This window comes from Staurois parvus, unplaced genomic scaffold (assembly GCF_062004578.1).
Source record: "Staurois parvus isolate SC_StPar_1 unplaced genomic scaffold, SC_StPar_1.0 ptg000706l, whole genome shotgun sequence".
NCBI classification, from domain to species: Eukaryota; Metazoa; Chordata; class Amphibia; order Anura; family Ranidae; genus Staurois; species Staurois parvus.
Genome location: NW_028318502.1, coordinates 3,968,316 through 3,988,200, shown reverse-complemented (window position 1 = coordinate 3,988,200; position 19,885 = coordinate 3,968,316). Strand labels below are relative to the sequence as shown.

The following is a 19,885-nucleotide window of genomic DNA, read 5'->3' as shown; positions in this document are numbered from 1 at the left end:
CCAAATGTGCAAGATGTCCCCATGTAGACCACAGTTCCGGACACAACCTACTTTTTAAACCTGGATATAGCACAATGCAGCCCCCTCTGGTTTGGTCCATATGAAGAGTAATGTTGGAGAGGAATAGTCCCAGGCAGGGCTGCAGCTTCTTTTTTTTTTTCTGGGTTTAATAAAGTTGAATGTGGTTTGGCATCATTGGTGTGCAACTTTTTGCTTTCCTATTGAACGCATTAATATGTTGTGCGGTGCACTGCTGAAAAATGGTGCATGCATCACTTATTGGCACCACAACTCAAAGCACTTTGAGTAGCACTGCAGCTACTTTGGGATTCTCTTCATGGCACCACATTGCACCAGTGTTTAATGTGCGTTGCGGCATGTTGTGGTGACATGCACATTACGGCATGGTGTAAATGAGTCCAAAATGATGTGTTATCCCAGAGCAGTGGTTTCCATACTGTGGGCCAATAGCCGGATGCGGACTTTTGCTTGCCTTTTCTGGCCCTTCGGCACTCTTCCTCCTACTGACATCATCAGTGGGGAAATAATTTCTGCACTGACAGCAACAACGGGGGGGTTGGTTCTCCCACTGACACCACTGATGGGGTGCTATTTGTCACATTGACACCAGCGATGGGGCACTATTTGTCACCCCCAGTATACCAAAGCTGCGGCACTGTTTACTCCCACTGATGTCAGGACATGTTCTACTCCCACTGGCCACAGGCCGTCCCCCCTAAAGTAGGAATGACAATAAACTGGCCCTTTGTTTATACAGTTTGGAGACTCCTGCTCCAACGTATCATAAAGCCCAGCACGTCATTCATTTAAAAATGCTGCAGGGATGTTCTTTCTTCCATTTCTGCTCACTGGCAACCCATTCAAAATGAAGCAGTCTGTCTTAAAGTGGGAATACCCGATTAGAAAATCGACCGATCGGTCATCCGACGACCGAGAGGCGTCCGTTCGTTGGTCGAAATCGTGGGCCACATTAACCAATCTAAACAAATCGTCCGTCGGGCAATACGTAGTGTTGACGTCTTCCGTACAAGTGGAAGTGATGCGATGTGCGTGTGACCTTGTAGCCACGCCCTTCCGGCCAGAACGAGCGATATACACAACAATTACCAGCAATGAGTATAAAATCGTTTATTCCATGACCTATATACATAAATAATGATACATAAAATATAATCTGCAGAATTCTGCTTTCATGATCTCATTGGGCCAATCTACTTTTAACATTTGGGTTTTTCGTTCGTATTGACGAAGATTCCTTGGACTTAAACATCCGGGTCATCTGTTTCCGCTCATGCGTGATAGCGCTTGATAGATTTTTTTCGTAGGACCGTCATACCACCGCCTAGAAGATCGGTCATTCATATGCGAAACGAGAAATTTTTTTCACTGTTGTTCAACTGGAGTTTTTCGTTCACAATATCGTTATCGGTTAAAACATCCTGTTCATCGACAGAGAAAATCGTTCCATCAGTGGCTCCGCGTAAAAATATGAAAAAGTATGAAAAAATACGATTTTCTTATCGTGTGTACGGGGCATTAACGCGGTGCACGTACAGCAGTGCAACAGGAGGCTGTAGTCTGAAGGATCTGTAATCTGCAAACTTGTGTCAGTGGCTACAAGAATCAGAGGTCTGAATAACTGCCAGAAAATGGGCTTTTTTATTTTTTTTTAGAAAGACCCGTCAGCAATGGACTCCTTCATGTTTCTCAATTTATAAAAGATTGCTTTTAAAGGGAATCTGTCACAAAAAAAAGAAAAAAAAGCATTTTGGCACACAGCAGTAACACAATGGATGTTCCCCACCCCAAGGGTGCCTCTTCTATTGGCTGGGGCAGTTTGACCGGTCCAAGAATTCTGGCTGTGAAGCAAAAACAAACAAAGAGCGCACCAACCTTGAGCGTTACCTCAGTAAGTCAGAATGTATTAATTCTAGAATAATACTCACACTGAAGTATATCATGCATGTAAGTCCTCAAAGGGACTAAGGATAAAAGCAGCCTGCGCGAGTCCCATCAGAGGAGTGGATACTCAGGGAACAGCTGACGCGTTTCGAAGGACGAACCTTCTTCATCAGAGCTCAGTAGCTGCTTTTGTCCTTAGTCTAAAACATAGCAGTATGACAATACTGCTCACACAGAGTGGTTATTAGAAAATCCAAGCGGAGTAATATAATAAGTATTAACAAACAAGTTTTATTCGATGGATCATACGGAGGTTAGACAGAGACATGGTAAACAAGTCTTTATAAAATCACTAAATTAGAAGCGTTCGGCGTCTCCAGATCTAATAGTATTCGGCAATCAGGAATCCACATAAGGCAATGAAGTTCCTAACTACTAGATCAAAGGATTTCCATATTTTCCATATAATATCTGCATGAGGGGAACATTCTTCAAAAAATGTTTTGGTGACCACCGCAGTAAATAGAATGATCTCCTGAAAATGGAAAACCAGAAAAAAAAGGATCATAGTAGAGGGAACAAAAAATAAGATATATGCACTATCCATATGCAATGACAAAACAACCCCATGACAGGTATATATGTTATTCCGTTACCTTCTCATAAACTTGACCATCATGAAAGGATGGATATATGTCCTTCCTGGATAGCCACCCCAAATGGAAATGTATCCACAGTAGTAAGTGATTCTAAAAGTGTATAAATATGAAACATGAATATGAAGCTACCAACAAACCTGAATGAGACTAAAAAAAGGGTAAAAATCTAAAGAATATTACCATACAAAAGATCAAGGGGACTCCTCCTCACTTGGAGTAAGATCAGGTCTGGATGAAAAAGTGAATATGGGGGTGGGCAGCCAGGTAGCTGATATGTAAAGTCCAGACTGGTTAATACAGTCTATGTATATATGAATATATAGACCCAAATCTGGGTTTCCAAAAATTGCTCAATAGTGAGAAAGTAATACGGTTCCTTAAAAATATGTATAAGACTGGAGAAGCATGCCACAGCACATATAAAGAGTAGTATACAGATATTCCTCCAATAGGAGTTAAAAAAATTCCCCCAAATGAGGTAAATAGGCACAGGGTTTCCAAAAGTATGAGGGTATGTGACCCGTTTATATTGATAGCACTAAAGCCTAATTTAGCCTAACGGCTATAAACTTGCCACCGGTGGAAGTAGGCTGTGACTCAAAGTTGCCATGTGCGGGCTGCTTTAGATGATGTCCTCATCATAATTAGAGTGTCTCCTGCCTTTCCAGTGTGGAGCTGAAGCAAACCGCTTCTTCCTTCCTCGTGGGCACCGCGCCCTATGGAGACGCCGAACGTAATAATGTCATCACGTTGACGCATTTCGTCCGCCAATCACCGCAGACTTCGCACTGAAGTATATCATGCATGTAAGTCCTCAAAGGGACTAAGGATAAAAGCAGCCTGCGCGAGTCCCATCAGAGGAGTGGACACTCAGGGAACCGCTGACGCGTTTCGAAGGACGAACCTTCTTCATCAGAGCTCAGTAGCTGCTTTTATCCTTAGTCCCTTTGAGGACTTACAGGCATGATATACTTCAGTGTTTGTGAGTATTATTCTGTAATTAATAAATTTTGGCTTACTGAGGTAATGCGCAAGGTTGGTGCGCTCTTTGTTTTCGCTTCACAATACTGGTCGGGCTTCCCCAGCCTTGTTTTGAGTTGCACAACCCCATATGCACTGGTGGTAGAAACTTCCAAGTCCTGACTCCATCTACCTACCTTGTGTTGGGTCATAGAGCGCAAGAGAGTTCGTTTTCTTCCAAGAATTCTGGCACTACATTCACTAAGAGTCTCCCAAACATCTATAGGTGCATGTTTTCATGATTGATGGGGCACCCCATTTTTTTTCTGACGGGTCCCCAGCACATGCCAACACAATAAATGGCACACTTGACCCTTCCACAGAGCAAAATGCAGAGATGTGACTACACCTACGTTGTGGTGAGGGGCGTTGACCAAACATGGTAGAAAATATTTGAGAGGTTCTTAGATCTCTTATATCTGCTTATTCAAACCATCAAATGTAGGAAGTCTCCAAAGCTCAGTGAGGCATCTCCCAACATGAACCAGGGCTCCGCCAATAGATGTCAGAGAATGAATTTAAATAGAAACATAAAAGAAAAGGCGCCAGACCATAAGGTGAGAGAATCCACTATCATTCTTCTAGTTCACAATTCAACCATAAAAAACAAAACAAAACAGCCAACGCAGTTTGGGGGCTGCAACACTTCCCCTTCATCAAGGCTACAAAACAGAAACAAAGTGAAAAGTAAAAATTAAAACACGTGTCCATACCTGAATGTAGATGTAAGAATGAATTGTACAAAAAGTGTTTCATTATGTAATAAAGCATACTGACAACCAATTACGATGGAATTGTCAACTATTACATTTTTTTTTAAATTCTTCTGGCACCCATTTGTGTATGTTTATGTTTGGATCCTTTCTCTGACGCTCGTTGAAGGCCTGTTTGTGTTGGGAGATGCCTCCATGAGCCTGTGACCTTCCTTGAAAACATCCTTCATTTGATTGTTGGAATAAGTATAGGAACCTCAGCACCTTTCAAACATTTTCAATCACGTTTGCCCAACGCAACTCACCACATCGCATGTTTGTGTGCACAGATGTGGTTCAGGTATACTTTTTGGAGCATTGATCCTCGGTTAGTCCCCAAAGGAAAAAGAATGGGTTAAATCCACCTTTTGGAGCATATTGGATGTTACATCCTATATTATGGGGAGCCTGGGATCACCAACCAGCCCTTTGTAAAAGTAAAGTCTTTCAAAGTAAATAAACAGCTTTCTTCAGCAAAGCAAATACAAACAGTCCATAGTTTTGGTATAATGAAAATAATAATATGGCTCACCACCAGAATACCAGTCACACACCTAGGTTAAAGTTCCCATCTTCAGGGTACAGGAAAAGCCACAGGAGTTCAGTAAGAAAAGACTTCAGACAATCTACAACTCACACCTTCTCACAGCTGTGAACTACTCCACTCCACCCCACCTTACACTTTCTCACAGCTGTGAACTACTCCACCCCACCCCACCTCACACCTTCTCACAGCTGTGAACTACTGCATGCCACTTCACAGATACAAGTGGACTCCTTTTTAGGCCTCCCTTGCAGGCGGGTTAACCCTGTCAGGACCATTGCAAAGGATATGTCACCAACACACCAGGAACTCCATAAAAGGATCGAACGTTTTATTGAACGATCACCTCACAGCAAAGAGCATCATCGTTTTGGAGCTACACAGGACCCCTTCATCAGGCATGATGTCTTATGAAGGGGTCCTGTGTGGCTCTAAGACGTTGCTGCCCTTTGCTTTGATGTGATCGCTCAATAAAGAGCTGGATCATTTTATGGAGTTCCCTGGTGTGCTGGTGACATGTCCTTTGCTCTGAGTTGTTCCTGTCTCCAGCTGGGGGTCGTTTCAGCGCCCACTTACTGTACACCCATTTAAAGGAACGTGTGCTTTGGGAATATTGTTCATGACCAGAGCCCCTGTAATAAGGGTTGGTGGCTCCATCCCACCCAAAGTATCTCCAAATTCTGGGTCCCAAATGAGGACTTAACCAATCCTGAGAGAACTTTAAATCAGTCATTTCCTCTCCAACCAGACTACTCTGGAACCCTTCACCATGCATGGTTGAGAACTCCAGTGTATTAAAAAAAAGTCTCTCAAATTGTCCCCCTTAAAGAGAGACCACAATCCAAATAGTGGGGAAAGATACCTTCCATTCAGGACCCATCTCCAGCGTTCTGCACAACCCGTATATAGGAAGTAACGTGGTGCCAAGCTTACCCCCACTCCCAAACCAACTCCCCCTGTGGAAAACTGGGTGCTTTTATTGCTTTTGGTGGGCTGCTGCTTAGTGATAGTCATTTTGAACCGTGCCTGCGGTGTCCCACAATGCTTTGATCTTGTAAGTGAGAGGTCCCCTTTAAACGCTCTATCAAATTAGTGGCATATAACCAGTTTTGTGTTGCAATAAATTGTGTTTTGCCGATGCATTTAAGAGGATTTGTTACTAATCTCTAGAACCTTCTGACCATGAAAAGATTGATTTCTATCTGTGATAATTCAAAGTTCCTATACGGTAAATGATTTGCGGTGGTTTTTGGAAGTGCGTAGATCGTAGCAACAAGTGAGGTGTGACTCGGAGAAGACTGCTGGCATTCTCAGCACCGGTGTAGATTCCAGGGTTTCCATGGCAATGGAATCTTAAGTGTTCACCTGAATGTAGCCATCGGATAAATTTAATCTGCGAGGGGCACGTCGTGCTGTCTGCTGCCACGCACAGCACAGAAAAGTAACATGACGTGTCGGTTACAGTGCAGGAAATGTGTTCTCTAATTGTCTCCTGCTTTGGGTGAATCTTTCATCACATCTATTAGGGTGATTTTTTTTTTTTTTGAAGAGGAACTGCCACATTTTTTTAATTGGATAAACTGAAAAGAGTATTCTCTGTGAAACCTTTTTACCACTTCTAGATATCAGCTATTCAAGTTTTTCATGAGTTACCGTATTTTCCGGCATATAAGACGACCCCCTACTTTTCCTGTTAAAATGTACTGTTTGGGCTATACTCACCGTATAAGACTACCCCTTTTCCAATGCACACCAGTGGGAAGAATCGTGCCCCATCATTTGTGTCAGTGGGAGGAATAGTGCCCCATCATTGGTGTCAGTGGGAGGAATAGTGCCCCATCATTTGTGTCAGTGGGAGGAATAGTGCCCCATCATTGGTGTCAGTGGGAGGAATAGTGTCCCATCATTGGTGTCAGTGGGAGGAATAGTGTCCCATCATTGGTGTCAGTGGGAGGAATAGTGCCCCATCATTTGTGTCAGTGGGAGGAATAGTGCCCCATCATTTGTGTCAGTGGGAGGAATAGTGCCCCATCATTTGTGTCAGTGGGAGGAATAGTGTCCCATCATTGGTATTAGTGGGAGGAATAGTGCCCCATCATTGGTGTCAGTGGGAGGAATAGAGCCCCATCATTGGTATTAGTGGGAGGAATAGTGCCCCATCATTGGTGTCAGTGGGAGGAATAGTGCCCCATCATTTGTGTCAGTGGGAGGAATAGTGTCCCATCATTGGTATTAGTGGGAGGAATAGTGCCCCATCATTGGTGTCAGTGGGAGGAATAGTGCCCCATCATTGGTATTAGTGGGAGGAATAGTGCCCCATCATTGGTGTCAGTGGGAGGAATAGTGCCCCATCATTTGTGTCAGTGGGAGGAATAGTGCCCCATCATTGGTGTCAGTGGGAGGAATAGTGTCCCATCATTGGTGTCAGTGGGAGGAATAGTGTCCCATCATTGGTGTCAGTGGGAGGAATAGTGCCCCATCATTTGTGTCAGTGGGAGGAATAGTGCCCCATCATTGGTGTCAGTGGGAGGAATAGTGCCCCATCATTGGTGTCAGTGGGAGGAATAGTGTCCCATCATTGGTGTCAGTGGGAGGAATAGTGTCCCATCATTGGTATTAGTGGGAGGAATAGTGCCCCATCATTGGTGTCAGTGGGAGGAATAGTGCCCCATCATTGGTGTCAGTGGGAGGAATAGTGCCCCATCATTGGTGTCAGTGGGAGGAATAGCGCCCCATCATTGGTGTCAGTGGGAGGAATAGTGCCCCATCATTGGTGTCAGTGGGAGGAATAGTGCCCCATCATTGGTGTCAGTGGGAGGAATAGTGCCCCATCATTGGTGTCAGTGGGAGGAATAGTGCCCCATCATTGGTATCAGTGGGAGGAATAGCTCCCCATCATTGGTATCAGTGGGAGGAATAGCTCCCCATCATTGGTGTCAGTGGGAGGAATAGTATCCCATCATTGGTGTCAGTGGGGGGTGGAATAGTGCCCCATCGTTGGTGTCAGTGGGGGGGGAGGAAAAGTGCCCCATCGTTGGTGTCAGTGGGGGGGGGGGGAATAGTGCCCCATCGTTGGTGTCAGTGGGAGGAATAATTCCCCATCATATCAGTGACACCAATGATGGGGCACTATTCCTACCAATGACACTTGCTGGCCCCTGTTCCAGTATGGTGCTGCTGCAGCCAGCATATGTGGTTGCAGCAGCACCTCTGGACGGCACACTTACCAGCCGCTCCTTTACTCGATTTTTGCGGGGCCGCTCGGCTACGCCTCCTCGCCCGTGATTGGCCGCCTGTGTGCCTTTCCTGAGCTACAGTTCTGGCAGCCAATCACTGGTGAGGAGGCGGAGCCGAGCAGCCGCGTGAACATCCAGTGGCCGAACCGAATGAAGGAGCAGCCGCGCTTCCTGGACCGGATCGTTGTGGGACCGGAGCCAGGTAAGAGACAGCAGCCCCTGCCCAGCCCTGTACTTAGTGTCCCTTGGAAGGGGAGGGGGGGCGGCGGCGGCACCGCGCCGCCCCCCTAAAAAGTGTCAGCATGCCATATACCGGCGTATAAGACGACCCCCGACTTTTGAGAAGATTTTCAAGGGGTAAAAAGTCGTCTTATACGCCGGAAAATACGGTACTTACAACTACAGAGTGAGTATCTTTACTTTCTGTTGCAGGGTGACAACGCTAAGCCACTGCCTCGCAATGGGCAACAGTGTTGTCAGCCTGCCGTTTGCACTCTTTCAGTTGGCCACTGGCTGCATATCATGTCAGCCAACTGATGGAGTGCGCATGCCGGCCCATGATACAATAAAATCATGGATTTTAAAGAGACAAAACCCACACAGTTACAAGAACATTTCTTTTATTTTTGGAAAAAGGTTTACATTTTATGAATAAAGGCTGACTGTTCTGTCTCTCCAATCTAAGCATTGAAAGTGTGATCTCTGTAACCTACAGTTGTGATGAGAGAGTGATAACTCCAATCTTAGTTGAATATCACAGGCAGTGACTCGATCAGATGACACCTTGTAGATCTTGTGAAGTTTATTCCATAAACTGAGAAAATCTTACAACAATGAACATCTGATAGGCCAAAAGATCATAATGTGACCTGCTTCATGACATGAGGCTAGAAGCTGCAATGCATTTCTGGGGAAAAGGGTGGGCTATCTATACAGCATTAACTAAACCAGAGGAAAGGGAGGAGCAGAGACAAAATATAGAGAACACTTAAAGGCATATGACAGTCATGTGAAACATGACACTGACCATTGCAAGAGCCACTGGAAGTGTACTATGGTTTGACCCAACGCCGTAACTGTTCCTTTTTCTGCAGTTTGGCCTGTTGCTGCAAAAATATATTACTGCAGAAGTACACCCATTGATGCTGATGAAAGGTTCACTTTAAAGATACGTTTCTTATAAAACTGAATGCTAACCATAAATATGTTCTTTGAAAGTGTTTGCATTGACAGCTGGGATCATCTCATTGTACATTAGTATCTACAAATTGTAGTTTCAGCATGGAGGAGCCATCTCTGCCAGTTGTACGTTGGAGGACTATACCTTAACCTTACTCTTTTGACCTAAAACTATGAGAAGTGCCAGCTGCAATGGTTGATGATGTTTTCCAGAAGCAAGTGGAAAAAAAGAGAAAATCACAGCTCCCTTCAGCACAGAACACTTCCGGTGAAAATCCTGTCTATAAAGACATCCAAGAGACAGAAATTAGCCCTCTGCCTGAGGGAAAAGATGAAAAGGTTGCTGCAAGGGCCTGTCGATAGATTGTCTATAAACCATAATAGCCGGGTCGCTCCAGTGGAAATTGATGGTGACCTGTTTGTATGTGGCGTAAAGAGAAAATCCAATAACACCGACATCCAAGCCGCCAGTGAACTCATGGATGTGACTGAAGATACCAAGCCGGCTATTGGTCTCTGTGCTGATGAGTCCAAATGGGACAGCAGTTTCCAGTTATCTTTGAATTCTGAGGAGCTCAATGACAATGACCATACGGAGCAAAATTCTTCAGATGAGCAGACATCTGAGTTGGTCTCACCTTGTCAAAGCAATGGACTTTCACCAGATCAGCCAGATCTTTCCACCATAAGTATCACAATGAGCTGGAAGGAAATTACAGAAAACAATCAACTTCTGTGTCAAAACAATCTCTTCGAGTCCAGCCCTGGGAGTAGCTCTGCTGCCAGTGACCGCTCTGTTGATGTAGTGGAATATATCATTAAGGAACTACAAGGTATCAGCCGAATTCAGGCTGAGATCGCAGAATTGCGACAACATTTGAGCTTGATTAAAGGTTCTGTTGAAGAAGTGTCCACTTGTGTTGACTCTGTTCTGAATGAGATCGAAGGCTTGCAGGTCGGGTCGGGACCTTCCCAAAAAACACCTGCATTATCTCCTAGTATAGAGTCTGTTGCAGATCCATTATGTGATGGAACGGTGTTGTATTTTTTTGGAATCTCAGAGCATGAAGATGAAAACACGTTGGAGAGGATTCACTGCTTCTTGTGTGACCATCATTGCTTTAATGGTATCCAAAGCACAGAGTATATAAAAGAAGCCTACAGGGTTGGCAGTGGGTCCGATGCATTTTTAGGGCCTAGGCCAACCATTGTTAAGCTTTCTCATCCCAATCACAGAGACATTATCCTTGAAAAATCTGTCAGCTTCCAGAGTTCTGGAGTGAGAATTGTTCCTTTCGAAGAGCATAATTTGCAAAACCGGCTGAGAGCCAACTCGCTCTCTGTGCTGCAACAGGGCCTGAGAGAGAACAGGTGGAGTTCGCTGAGTCTAGATAAGGAAGTGGTAAGGACAGATGATACAGGGGGCGAACGCAAAACTGAATCATTCCGCATAAGATATCAGAACAAAAGCACAGAAGCTCCGTGTGGTGCTGAGGAATTTCTCTTTGCGCAAAAATGCACACTTGCCAAGAAATGCAGTTTGTCGGAAACTGAGGCAGCAAGGGGTGAAATGAAGGAAAGCTGTGAACAATGTCTGGAGAAAAGTGTAAGTCACCTTTGCATCCGCCTTGACTCACAAGAATCTCAAAAAAACCTTCATTTCACAAATCTGCCTACAACCGGTGAGAAGACGACTTGCCGATGCTCTAGACTGCTAACTCGCTCTAACCATCTGAGTGCATCCTCAGAGGCTGAGGAAGCAGAGATTGCTATACACAGATGTTGCTCCATCGTCGATGACCACGAAGGCTTAGTCAAAGAAGGCGACCTGGTCTCCTGCGATTCCCGGGTCCAGTTTAGAAGTACAGAAAAAATAAATGTGATCATTAAAGACCCTTCTGGCAGTTTCACCTCTTTAAGCTTTGATGACACCATGGACAAGTGCTCTGCTGGTACCGTAGCGGAAACATTGAAAGAGGTGGTGCACATAGACCTAGAAGGTCAGGATAAGACTGGCTACGTGTTTAGAGATTATCTTGATCAGCCAACTGAAAATATAGATATAGTAGACATTAAGTTTTATGCAAATAAATTGGGTAAAGCACTTAATCATTTCCGATCAGCTTTAAAAGTTGTTTTCAACAAACTTGAAAGTCCTGATGTTTTTATGGAACATAAAGAGCCCAGTTTTCCAATGCCCGATTGTGAAACCTTACAAAGACTGAACAGCATTGGCAGTGGACACTTCAATGATAGTCTTCCTACACATTCCAGCATGAGTAATAGTTACAGCTCCAGTTCCAATCTTAAAGAAGATGCCTATTTTGTCCTTAACCGGGTTCCTTCTCTGCCACATGAATCTTCTATCCCATCCTTGATACTTTCCCCTGATGTAGACCTTAAAGCCCCTCAGACCGTATCATCTCCTGAGCAGGTGACTGAAGGTGATGAGTTGGCAGAGGGCATGAAGGAGAGTAAACATCTAAGGCTTGATCAGGTGTGCGTGGAGACCATCTATCTCAACAAGTGCATCAACAACTTCAAAAATGTCTTGCGGGAGAAAAAGAAAATGCAACGGAAGCTCTTGAAGGACATAGTGCAGGAAACCTTTTGGGTTTCTGGAGAAGAGATGACTTCAGGTATATTAAATAAAACCATTGCTGTAGGTGTTAAGTAACATTTGGGTTGGTACTGGGGTGGGGGTATTGGTGGTGGTATGATTTTATGTTGCTCATCATTTTGTTGTCACCCAGCATCTCCATCTGTTTGGTGTTCACCATTGGTCACACGCCTCACTCTACTTGTTGCTTACAATGATTCCTTAGCATCTCCACTGTTTGCAGGATGAAAGGTATTGCTTAGAAACAGAGCTGAAGCCAAAGTGCATTTTGCAGGCCAGCAAAACATGTCAAACACGTGACTGGTGTTGTTATAACCTTACCGAACCCATAGCCTTGATTTCAGAAGGTCAGTTGTTACTCAAGTCTTTGCAAATATACGCCACTAACATTCCCAGATTATACCTTAAATTTATTGTTTTGGTTTTTCTGAAATTAAAGTTGGAGAGGCTAATTAGTCTGTTTTTTGGTGCTGTTGGACCTTCAACTGGCCACAAACATAGGTGAACTGTGCTGCTAGCCATCTCCTAATTATTGTGTTATCCACTTACAGCTGTTCTTCCAAAGGTAATAAAAGTGTTTGCAGGCAGACAAATCTAAACCACGGATTGGCAAATTAGCAGCAATTTAGCTTGAATCTTGTGTTTTATCACAGTAGTGCCTTCTGCTATATTTATTTGATATAATAAAAGATAAAAACCCCCTTCCATTATATTTCTACCAATTCCTCCATCTCAGAGCTGTGTAGATACGGCGTGGGAGGACAGACCTTTAGTGTTGTCAGGTCAACCGTTTCACCCTGAGCAGCCATGAAACAGCATAATTCATCCAATATTCGTACATTATAATTCCTCTGCAGCCGGGTATAATTAATAAAGTTCAGGTCTAAGTCTGTACTGGTTTTTGTCATCTTGACTGGCAGATACGGTAAGCCATGGGATACAGAGCTGAATATTTATTCAGCACCATAAATGTGGTGTGATACTGAACACGTATGGAATGATACAGAGTTTTGTTTTGTATTTTCCTTGTATGAACAGTTTACGTTTTATTTTGTATCCTATGTAAGGGGTCAAGAACCTTTTAAATTGTGCTGTTGATCAAACCACCAATAATGAAAAAAGTAAATCTTTTAATAATAATCACTATATTGGTTGAATCAGAAAGCGCTAGAACAGGTAGTCTGGGCATCTCCTTTGGATGCCTCTTGAATAGCTTTTTCAAAAGCTTTATCGGGTACAACCAACAGAGAAGGTCCAAGGGCAGTCCCATAAACCTTTGGAGAGATTACACAATGCAGTTTAATTTGGAATATTATGTTATATCGCATTAGGGGTTGAAGTCCAACTTTGGGTAAGGAAATGTCGGGGTCGAGCTGCTCAACTCCTGTGACTGTTATGATGATCTTGGTTTGACTGTAGGAATAATACGGGGCTGGATAAATCTGAGGTGCAAAGAACCCACAGCTGGTGTCTAACGTGTTGATACTGGTTCCTAAATTGGCCTCAATTGTGTCTGCTTGAGTAGAGGGTTTGGCTTAAATGGGGAACACATTATGAGAAAATTGGACAAACAATCGTCTGAATTTTTTCCATGAAGGTGCGTACCATGATGTAACCAGCAATGGTATTGTATGAAAATCCTTGGACGACAAAGGCGAATGTACTATTTCTATGTATGTTGCCACCTTCTTCCAGGCCGTTCTGTGCATATGATAATGCACAATTTTTTTCTATTCCATTATTTGTACAATTGCTGTACACTTTGAGCGAAAATCGGATGCTGTGTTCACAAACGCTAACATTTTTTTAGTTTGCACCCTCGTTCTTTTTTAGGTCTGAACAGTCAGAATTGGCTGTCGAAAGCATTATACTAATGATCAGATAATCATACAATCGTTGCTTGTACAGAGATTTTCTTCCAATTTTCTTATAGTGTGTACCAAGCTTTAAATGTTACAGATATCAGTGAGTGATATATAAGACCGCTTAATATGGTGAACCACAAGAGGTTTCCCTGGTCAGCTACCACTTGAAAAAATTCCAACTCCAGCTAAAACTTGGTAGAAGGTTAGAAGCTTTGTGAGGTTTACAAAAAGTCTTCTTTCTCCCATTGGGGGGGGGGATATTACTTCACTTCCAATCTAGTTGGGATGGAGACCTCAGCGAAAACTTCCTGTTATTGGCGCCACAATGGACTTACATACAGCATGATTGAACCTTTCCGTATTTTATGCAGAGCTCATCTCCATTGAAGGTCAGGTCTTTGGCTGACTAGTAATGTTGTTGCCCCTCATTGTGACACTGTCATGCTACTGCTGGAGTCTTCTGGATTGTGTGAAGACCCCACTGATAGACAACCAATGGGAAGAGTGCCCATGTCACCAGGGAGTGATGTGGGGACCGTAAGAAGAACCCTTCAGCAATGGGAAGAGTGTCCATGTCACCAGGGAGTGATGTGGGGACCTTTAAGAAGAACCCTTCACCAATGGGAAGAGTGTCCATGTCACCAGGGAGTGATGTGGGGACCTTAAGAAGAACCTTCAGCAATGGGAAGAGTGTCCATGTCACCAGAGAGTGATGTGGGGACCTTAAGAAGAACCCTTCACCAATGGGAAGAGTGTCCATGTCACTAGAGAGTGATGTGGGGACCTTAAGAAGAACCCTTCACCAATGGGAAGAGTGTCCATGTCACCAGAGAGTGATGTGGGGACCTTAAGAAGAACCCTTCACCAATGGGAAGAGTGTCCATGTCACCAAAGAGTGATGTGGGGACCTTAAGAAGAACCCTTCAGCTTTTCAGTTCAGAAGAAAGAAGACTAAGGACTTGGTGTCATGTAATTGCAGATTCAGATACATAAATTGGTCTTTTAGGAATTAAAAAAAAACAAAACAACTTTTAGCTTAGGTACCAGGTGGTGAGGTAGAAAGTGCTTTTATTTTTTTTAGCTGAAGGTTGGCTTAGAACCTATAAAAAAGACCAGCGTTGTACTTTTTTTGGGGGAGGGGGGGGGGGGTAAAACTGAGATAATGGCAAATTGAGCTCTATTTACCACAATCCTGGTTCCAGGATAGCTCCGCCGAAGTTGGTCTTTAGGAAATTCCGGTATACTTTTCTCCCCAGATCATTTTTTTTTCCACTTTGTGCTTTTCTGAGAACTCTTATGAAAGTCATGCACGCATTGTAATGTTTCCAGCAGATTGGTATTGTCACGTCTCTACCTAAATGACAGGCCTGCAACATTTTATTAAGTGTATTTAGCAGCCCACGGCTGATGGACCCTGCTGCTACCTCCGTGTGACCTGAATTGATGTGCTGAGTGTACAGGTTGTAGCTGACACAGCCTCCGGTACCCAGCTGCTGATGGAAGGTGATGGCGGGGTGGGGGCTAATTGTTGCCGCAGCTCTGTGACGTCAAGAGCAAACCTTTTGGTCATTCCAGAAAAATATGTGCATTTCTCTAAAATATCATGGGGCCAGACCAGCAGTTTCCTCTTGACTCGTTATTTCATGGCACAGTAGTAGTGATTGCTTTGTTTTACAAAGAAGATAACGTAAGTTTAATATATTCTTTTATAGGCCTGTGTATAGGCTTACAGTCCACCTTTAGCCAGGTGGACTGTAAGCCGCCAAGGAATTGTTTGTTTTAGAGCTCCAGTTTTTGTTTCACAAAGAATGGAAACAGACCTGTTATGATTGCTATTAGCTGACATCTGCACCGTTTCGGCTTATTCGGTTTATTTATTTTGCTTCTATAGCGCCGTCAATTTACGCAGCGCTTTACATATATATTGTACATTCACATCAGTCCCTAACCCTCAAGGGGCGTACAATCTAAGGTCCCTAACTCACATTCATACATACACATACTAGGGCCAATTTAGACAGGATCCAATTCACCTACCAGCATGTCTTTGGAGGGGAGGAAACCAGAGTACCCCGGAGGAAACCCACTCAGGCACGGGGAGAACATACAAACTCCAGGCAGGTGGTGCTGTGGTTGGGATTCGAACCAACGACCCGAGTACTGCCAGGCGGAAGTGCTAACTATTTAGCCACTGTGCTGCCCTTGCAGTATGCAGTACTTGCGGCGAGAGGTTAACTCCCTTTCCAATAGGAAAAGGGAACAACTGCTAACATCTTGAGATATTTTTTGTGTTCAGTAATGGATACACTGAAGCTGATATACATGGCTTATATGAACTGTAATACCTGCCAAAGATTTCTAATCCTGTTCAGTCAGTCATGTGCTTTAGGAACCATTGCCAGACAGCACAGCCTGGTTGGTGCACTTGAAGTGACCCTGTCAACAGAACCAAGATATGTTTTATTCCTAAAAAAATTAAAGTGCCTGATGTGAAAAGTTGCTGATATTTGGGCATTTTTTATCCGTGTCAGAGCATGCGTTCTAGTGTTTGTCACCCCATTCTACAGATGCCTGGATCTCACAAAGTGGAGACCTGTCTCTCAATTCTTGATGTTCCCTGAGAGTAGAACTCATTCAAGATGCTTATGATGGTGGGTGGAGGTTCTTCTCCCTGCACCTGCTGTCCTAATTCCAAAACTGCATGGCTGTGCGGAGCTCCGCCCACATGGCCACCTCATTCAGTCGCAGTTTCCTGTGAATGAGTGCACTACAAGTACCCTCAGCCACTGTGGCCGATGGCCTGTAGTTCTAAATGAACTGTGAGGCTTCTGATGATCACGCTGGTAATTCATTCACAGGCTCGTCTGCAGAAGCCTGAGATTGCACCCCTGATTTACTAATCACGGGTGCAGTGCTTTCCAGGCTCCTGCAGAAAAAAAATATTAAATGTCCTTTTTTTTTTTCTGCAAAAATGTGTAATTATTATTTTTTATTAAATGTACATTTGTTTTTCTGCAAAAATAGGTGTAATTATAATTTTTTCTAAAAAGGTGAACTTATCTTTTAACTACCATTCAAAATCCATTCCCCATGTGTGTCATATCGATCGTTGTCGACGGTTGCTTGGTTATTCCCGTTGACAGAGGTTGATTGGAAATGAAATTGATCGTTTATCACCATTAGCATTCAGACTAAAAGATGGATCTTCCGGTACTGAAATCAATAAGTTCGAGGGGGGGGGGGGGGCACATGCTTTTGGTCATATTGTGTAGGTGTATTCCCTAACTGCAGTAGAGAGGAGAGAAGTCTACCAGATAGCAGGGCAAAGCAGCAGGTTAGTTTCCTGACCACCTACACAGCAGCATGTACTCACCTTGCTTTGCCCCCCCCCCATCACTCTAAGAGGGAAGAGAATTACCTGGTACTTGGAGGAATGGGAATCATGTGACTTCTTACACTTGATTTGCCCAGCTCAGCTCAGGAACCCAGCCCTGTTATATAGACATAGAATGAGAGTCCTTAGGACTGTGTAACTGTCATGTACCTGGTTGGGGAGCCTGACGTGGGAGGAGGCGTCCTCTTACTACTCCCGCTCGGAGCCCCCGATAGTGGGGACAGAGAGCGCCAAGCCAGGAGGGCCGGGTGGGTCTTGAGATGACTGTAGGCAGGTGATGACCCAGAAGATCCAGATGCAGGCCAGGTGTGGATGCAGGAACGTGGGTGCAGCAACAGGTAGATATGGCAGCAACCAGGATACAGACCAGGTGCGGATGCAGGAATGTAGGTGCGGTAGCAGGTAGGTATGACGGTAACTAGGGTGCAGGTCAGGTGCGGATGCAGGAACGTAGGTGCAGCAGCAGATAGGTATGGCAGCAACCAGGATACAGGCCAGGTGCGAATGCAGGAACATGGGTGCAGCAGCAGGTAGGTATGGCAGCAACCAGGATACAGGCCAGGTGCGAATGCAGGAACATGGGTGCAGCAGCAGGTAGGTATGGCAGCAACCAGGATACAGGCCAGGTGCGGATGCAGGAACGTAGGTGCGGTAGCAGGTAGGTATGAGGGTAACTAGGGTGCAGGTCAGTAGGTGCAGCAGCAGTTAGGTATCGCGGCAACCAGGATACAGGCCAGGTGCAGATACAGGAACGTGGGTGCAGCAGCATCAGACAAGTTGGGTCAGGATCAATCAGGCAGATCAGGTACAAGGAGCAGGCAAGCGGATAGTCAGGGATAGCCGGGGTCGGTGCAGGCGGAGTTCTTTCTTAGTCAGGGTCAGATCAGATACAGGCAACAGAATCAGGTTATGGAGTGCAGGACATTATAGACCAGAAGGCATAAGCTAAACTGTGTTGGTGATTTAAATAGCCCGCCTTGCAGTGACATGTGCGCTAGCAACCTAGTAACCGCACTCTCCCACGCATGCGCACACGCGCCAGTGAGGGAGCGATCCCTGACAGTAACCCTTAAATCAGGACTTTTGCAGGCCATAGGCGGTTCGTTTATCGGCCAAATTTTTGGACGAAAAACGAAACATCAGTCATTCTGTTGCCACCAATGATTACGAAAATCGGCCATTTTTTGTAAATTTTCCAGCATGACCGATAAAAAGAAATGAGGAGGAACCGTGAAAATCGGCCCACGACATTGCCCCACTAACGGTGCGAATATCGGCCGATTTTTCTTTCGGAAGAAAATTCGGCCGATAAACGAACTGTCTACGGCCTGCATAACTCTCCAAAGGGGAAGGTGGGTAGGTCCTGTCGTCGTGGGGGGAGTTAAGTGAACCTGTTGCTTGTCCTGCACAGAAAAAAAGGACAAGTACACTTTTGACCTCTTTAGTTTAATTTCTCCTGGGTGGCCTTTTGTTTAGTAGACTTTCACGGCAAAATCCGTGCCTCCTGCCTGTGTGATGGATAACAGGCCCACACCCCGCGTTCAGCGGCTTGTGTTCTCGGACCCACCACATAGCGCATCAAGGCTCCCTGTGGGTTAAGCTCCATTCATTTCAATAAGGATTTCATTTCCCTGGCGGAAGGCTTAGCAACGTATTGGATTAATACTCTCTTCTGAGAGGCAATGTTTAGCAGCTTTACAATGGAGACAGGCACTTGTGATCTAACGCCTTCACCGGAGAATGTGCACATCGTTCTGACAGGGACAGCTCAGTGCCAGGCTGATCAGACCGCGATCAAGCCGATAACGTCTCTGTTTCTTCGAGAAGTTGTTACTAAGGGGTTTTATAACGGTTTGTCATTTTGAGGTGCACCCGTTTCATATTGTTGTGATGCAAGCTCGGGTGGAAATACCTCATTTATACTGTCACAGAGTTACAAATACTGTAAATCAAAGACTTGTGCAACTAAGTCTGGTTATTGGTTGAACTAGATGGACTTGTGTGGTTTTTGGGGGATTTTTTTCAACCAGACTAACTACAGTGAGGAAAAAAGTATTTAGTCAGCCACCAATTGTGCAAGTTCTCCCACTTACAAAGATGAGAGAGGCCTGCAATTGGCATCATAGGTAGACCTCAACTATGAGAGACAAAATGAGAAAAATCCAGACAATCTCATTGACTGATTTGGAAAGAATTTATTTGCAAATTATGGTGGAATATAAGTATTTGGTCACCTACAAACAAGCAAGATTTCTGGCTCTCACAGACCTGTACCTTCTTCTTTAAGAGGCTCCTCTGTCCTGCACTCATTACCTGTATCAATGGCACCTGTTCGAACTTGTTATCAGTATAAAAGACACCTGTCCACAACCTCAAAGAGTCACACTCCAAACTCCACTATGGTGAAGACCAAAGAGCTGTCGAAGGACACCAGAAACAAAATTGTAGACCTGCACCAGGCTGGGAAGACTGAATCTGCAATAGGCAAGCAGCTTGGTGTGAACAAATCAACTGTGGGAGCAATAATTAGAAAATGGAAGACATACAAGACCACTGATAATCTCCCTCGATCTGGGGCTACACGCAAGATCTCACCCCGTGGGGTCAAAATGATCACAAGAACGCTGAGCAAAAATCCCAGGACCACACGGGGGGACCTAGTGAATGACCTGCAGAGAGCTGGGACCCACGTA

General features: G+C 44.6%; 1 protein-coding gene across 5 annotated transcripts in view; it reads left to right on the top strand.

Moving 5' to 3' along the window:
- The window catches only part of LOC149445877 (protein unc-13 homolog B-like), a 294,951-nt gene that overhangs the window by 31,573 nt on the left and 243,493 nt on the right, over positions 1 to 19,885 (top strand). For 4 of the 5 annotated variants that reach the window (XM_089653343.1, XM_089653341.1, XM_089653342.1 and 1 more), the window contains exon 2: positions 9,409 to 11,952. In XM_089653343.1, the coding sequence (XP_089509469.1) occupies positions 9,513 to 11,952 (2,440 nt within the window). In that variant the 5' untranslated portion in view covers positions 9,409 to 9,512. Of the gene's footprint in view, positions 1 to 9,350; positions 11,953 to 19,885 lie in introns of those variants that run through there. The other variant, XM_089653340.1, reaches the window with a different exon arrangement.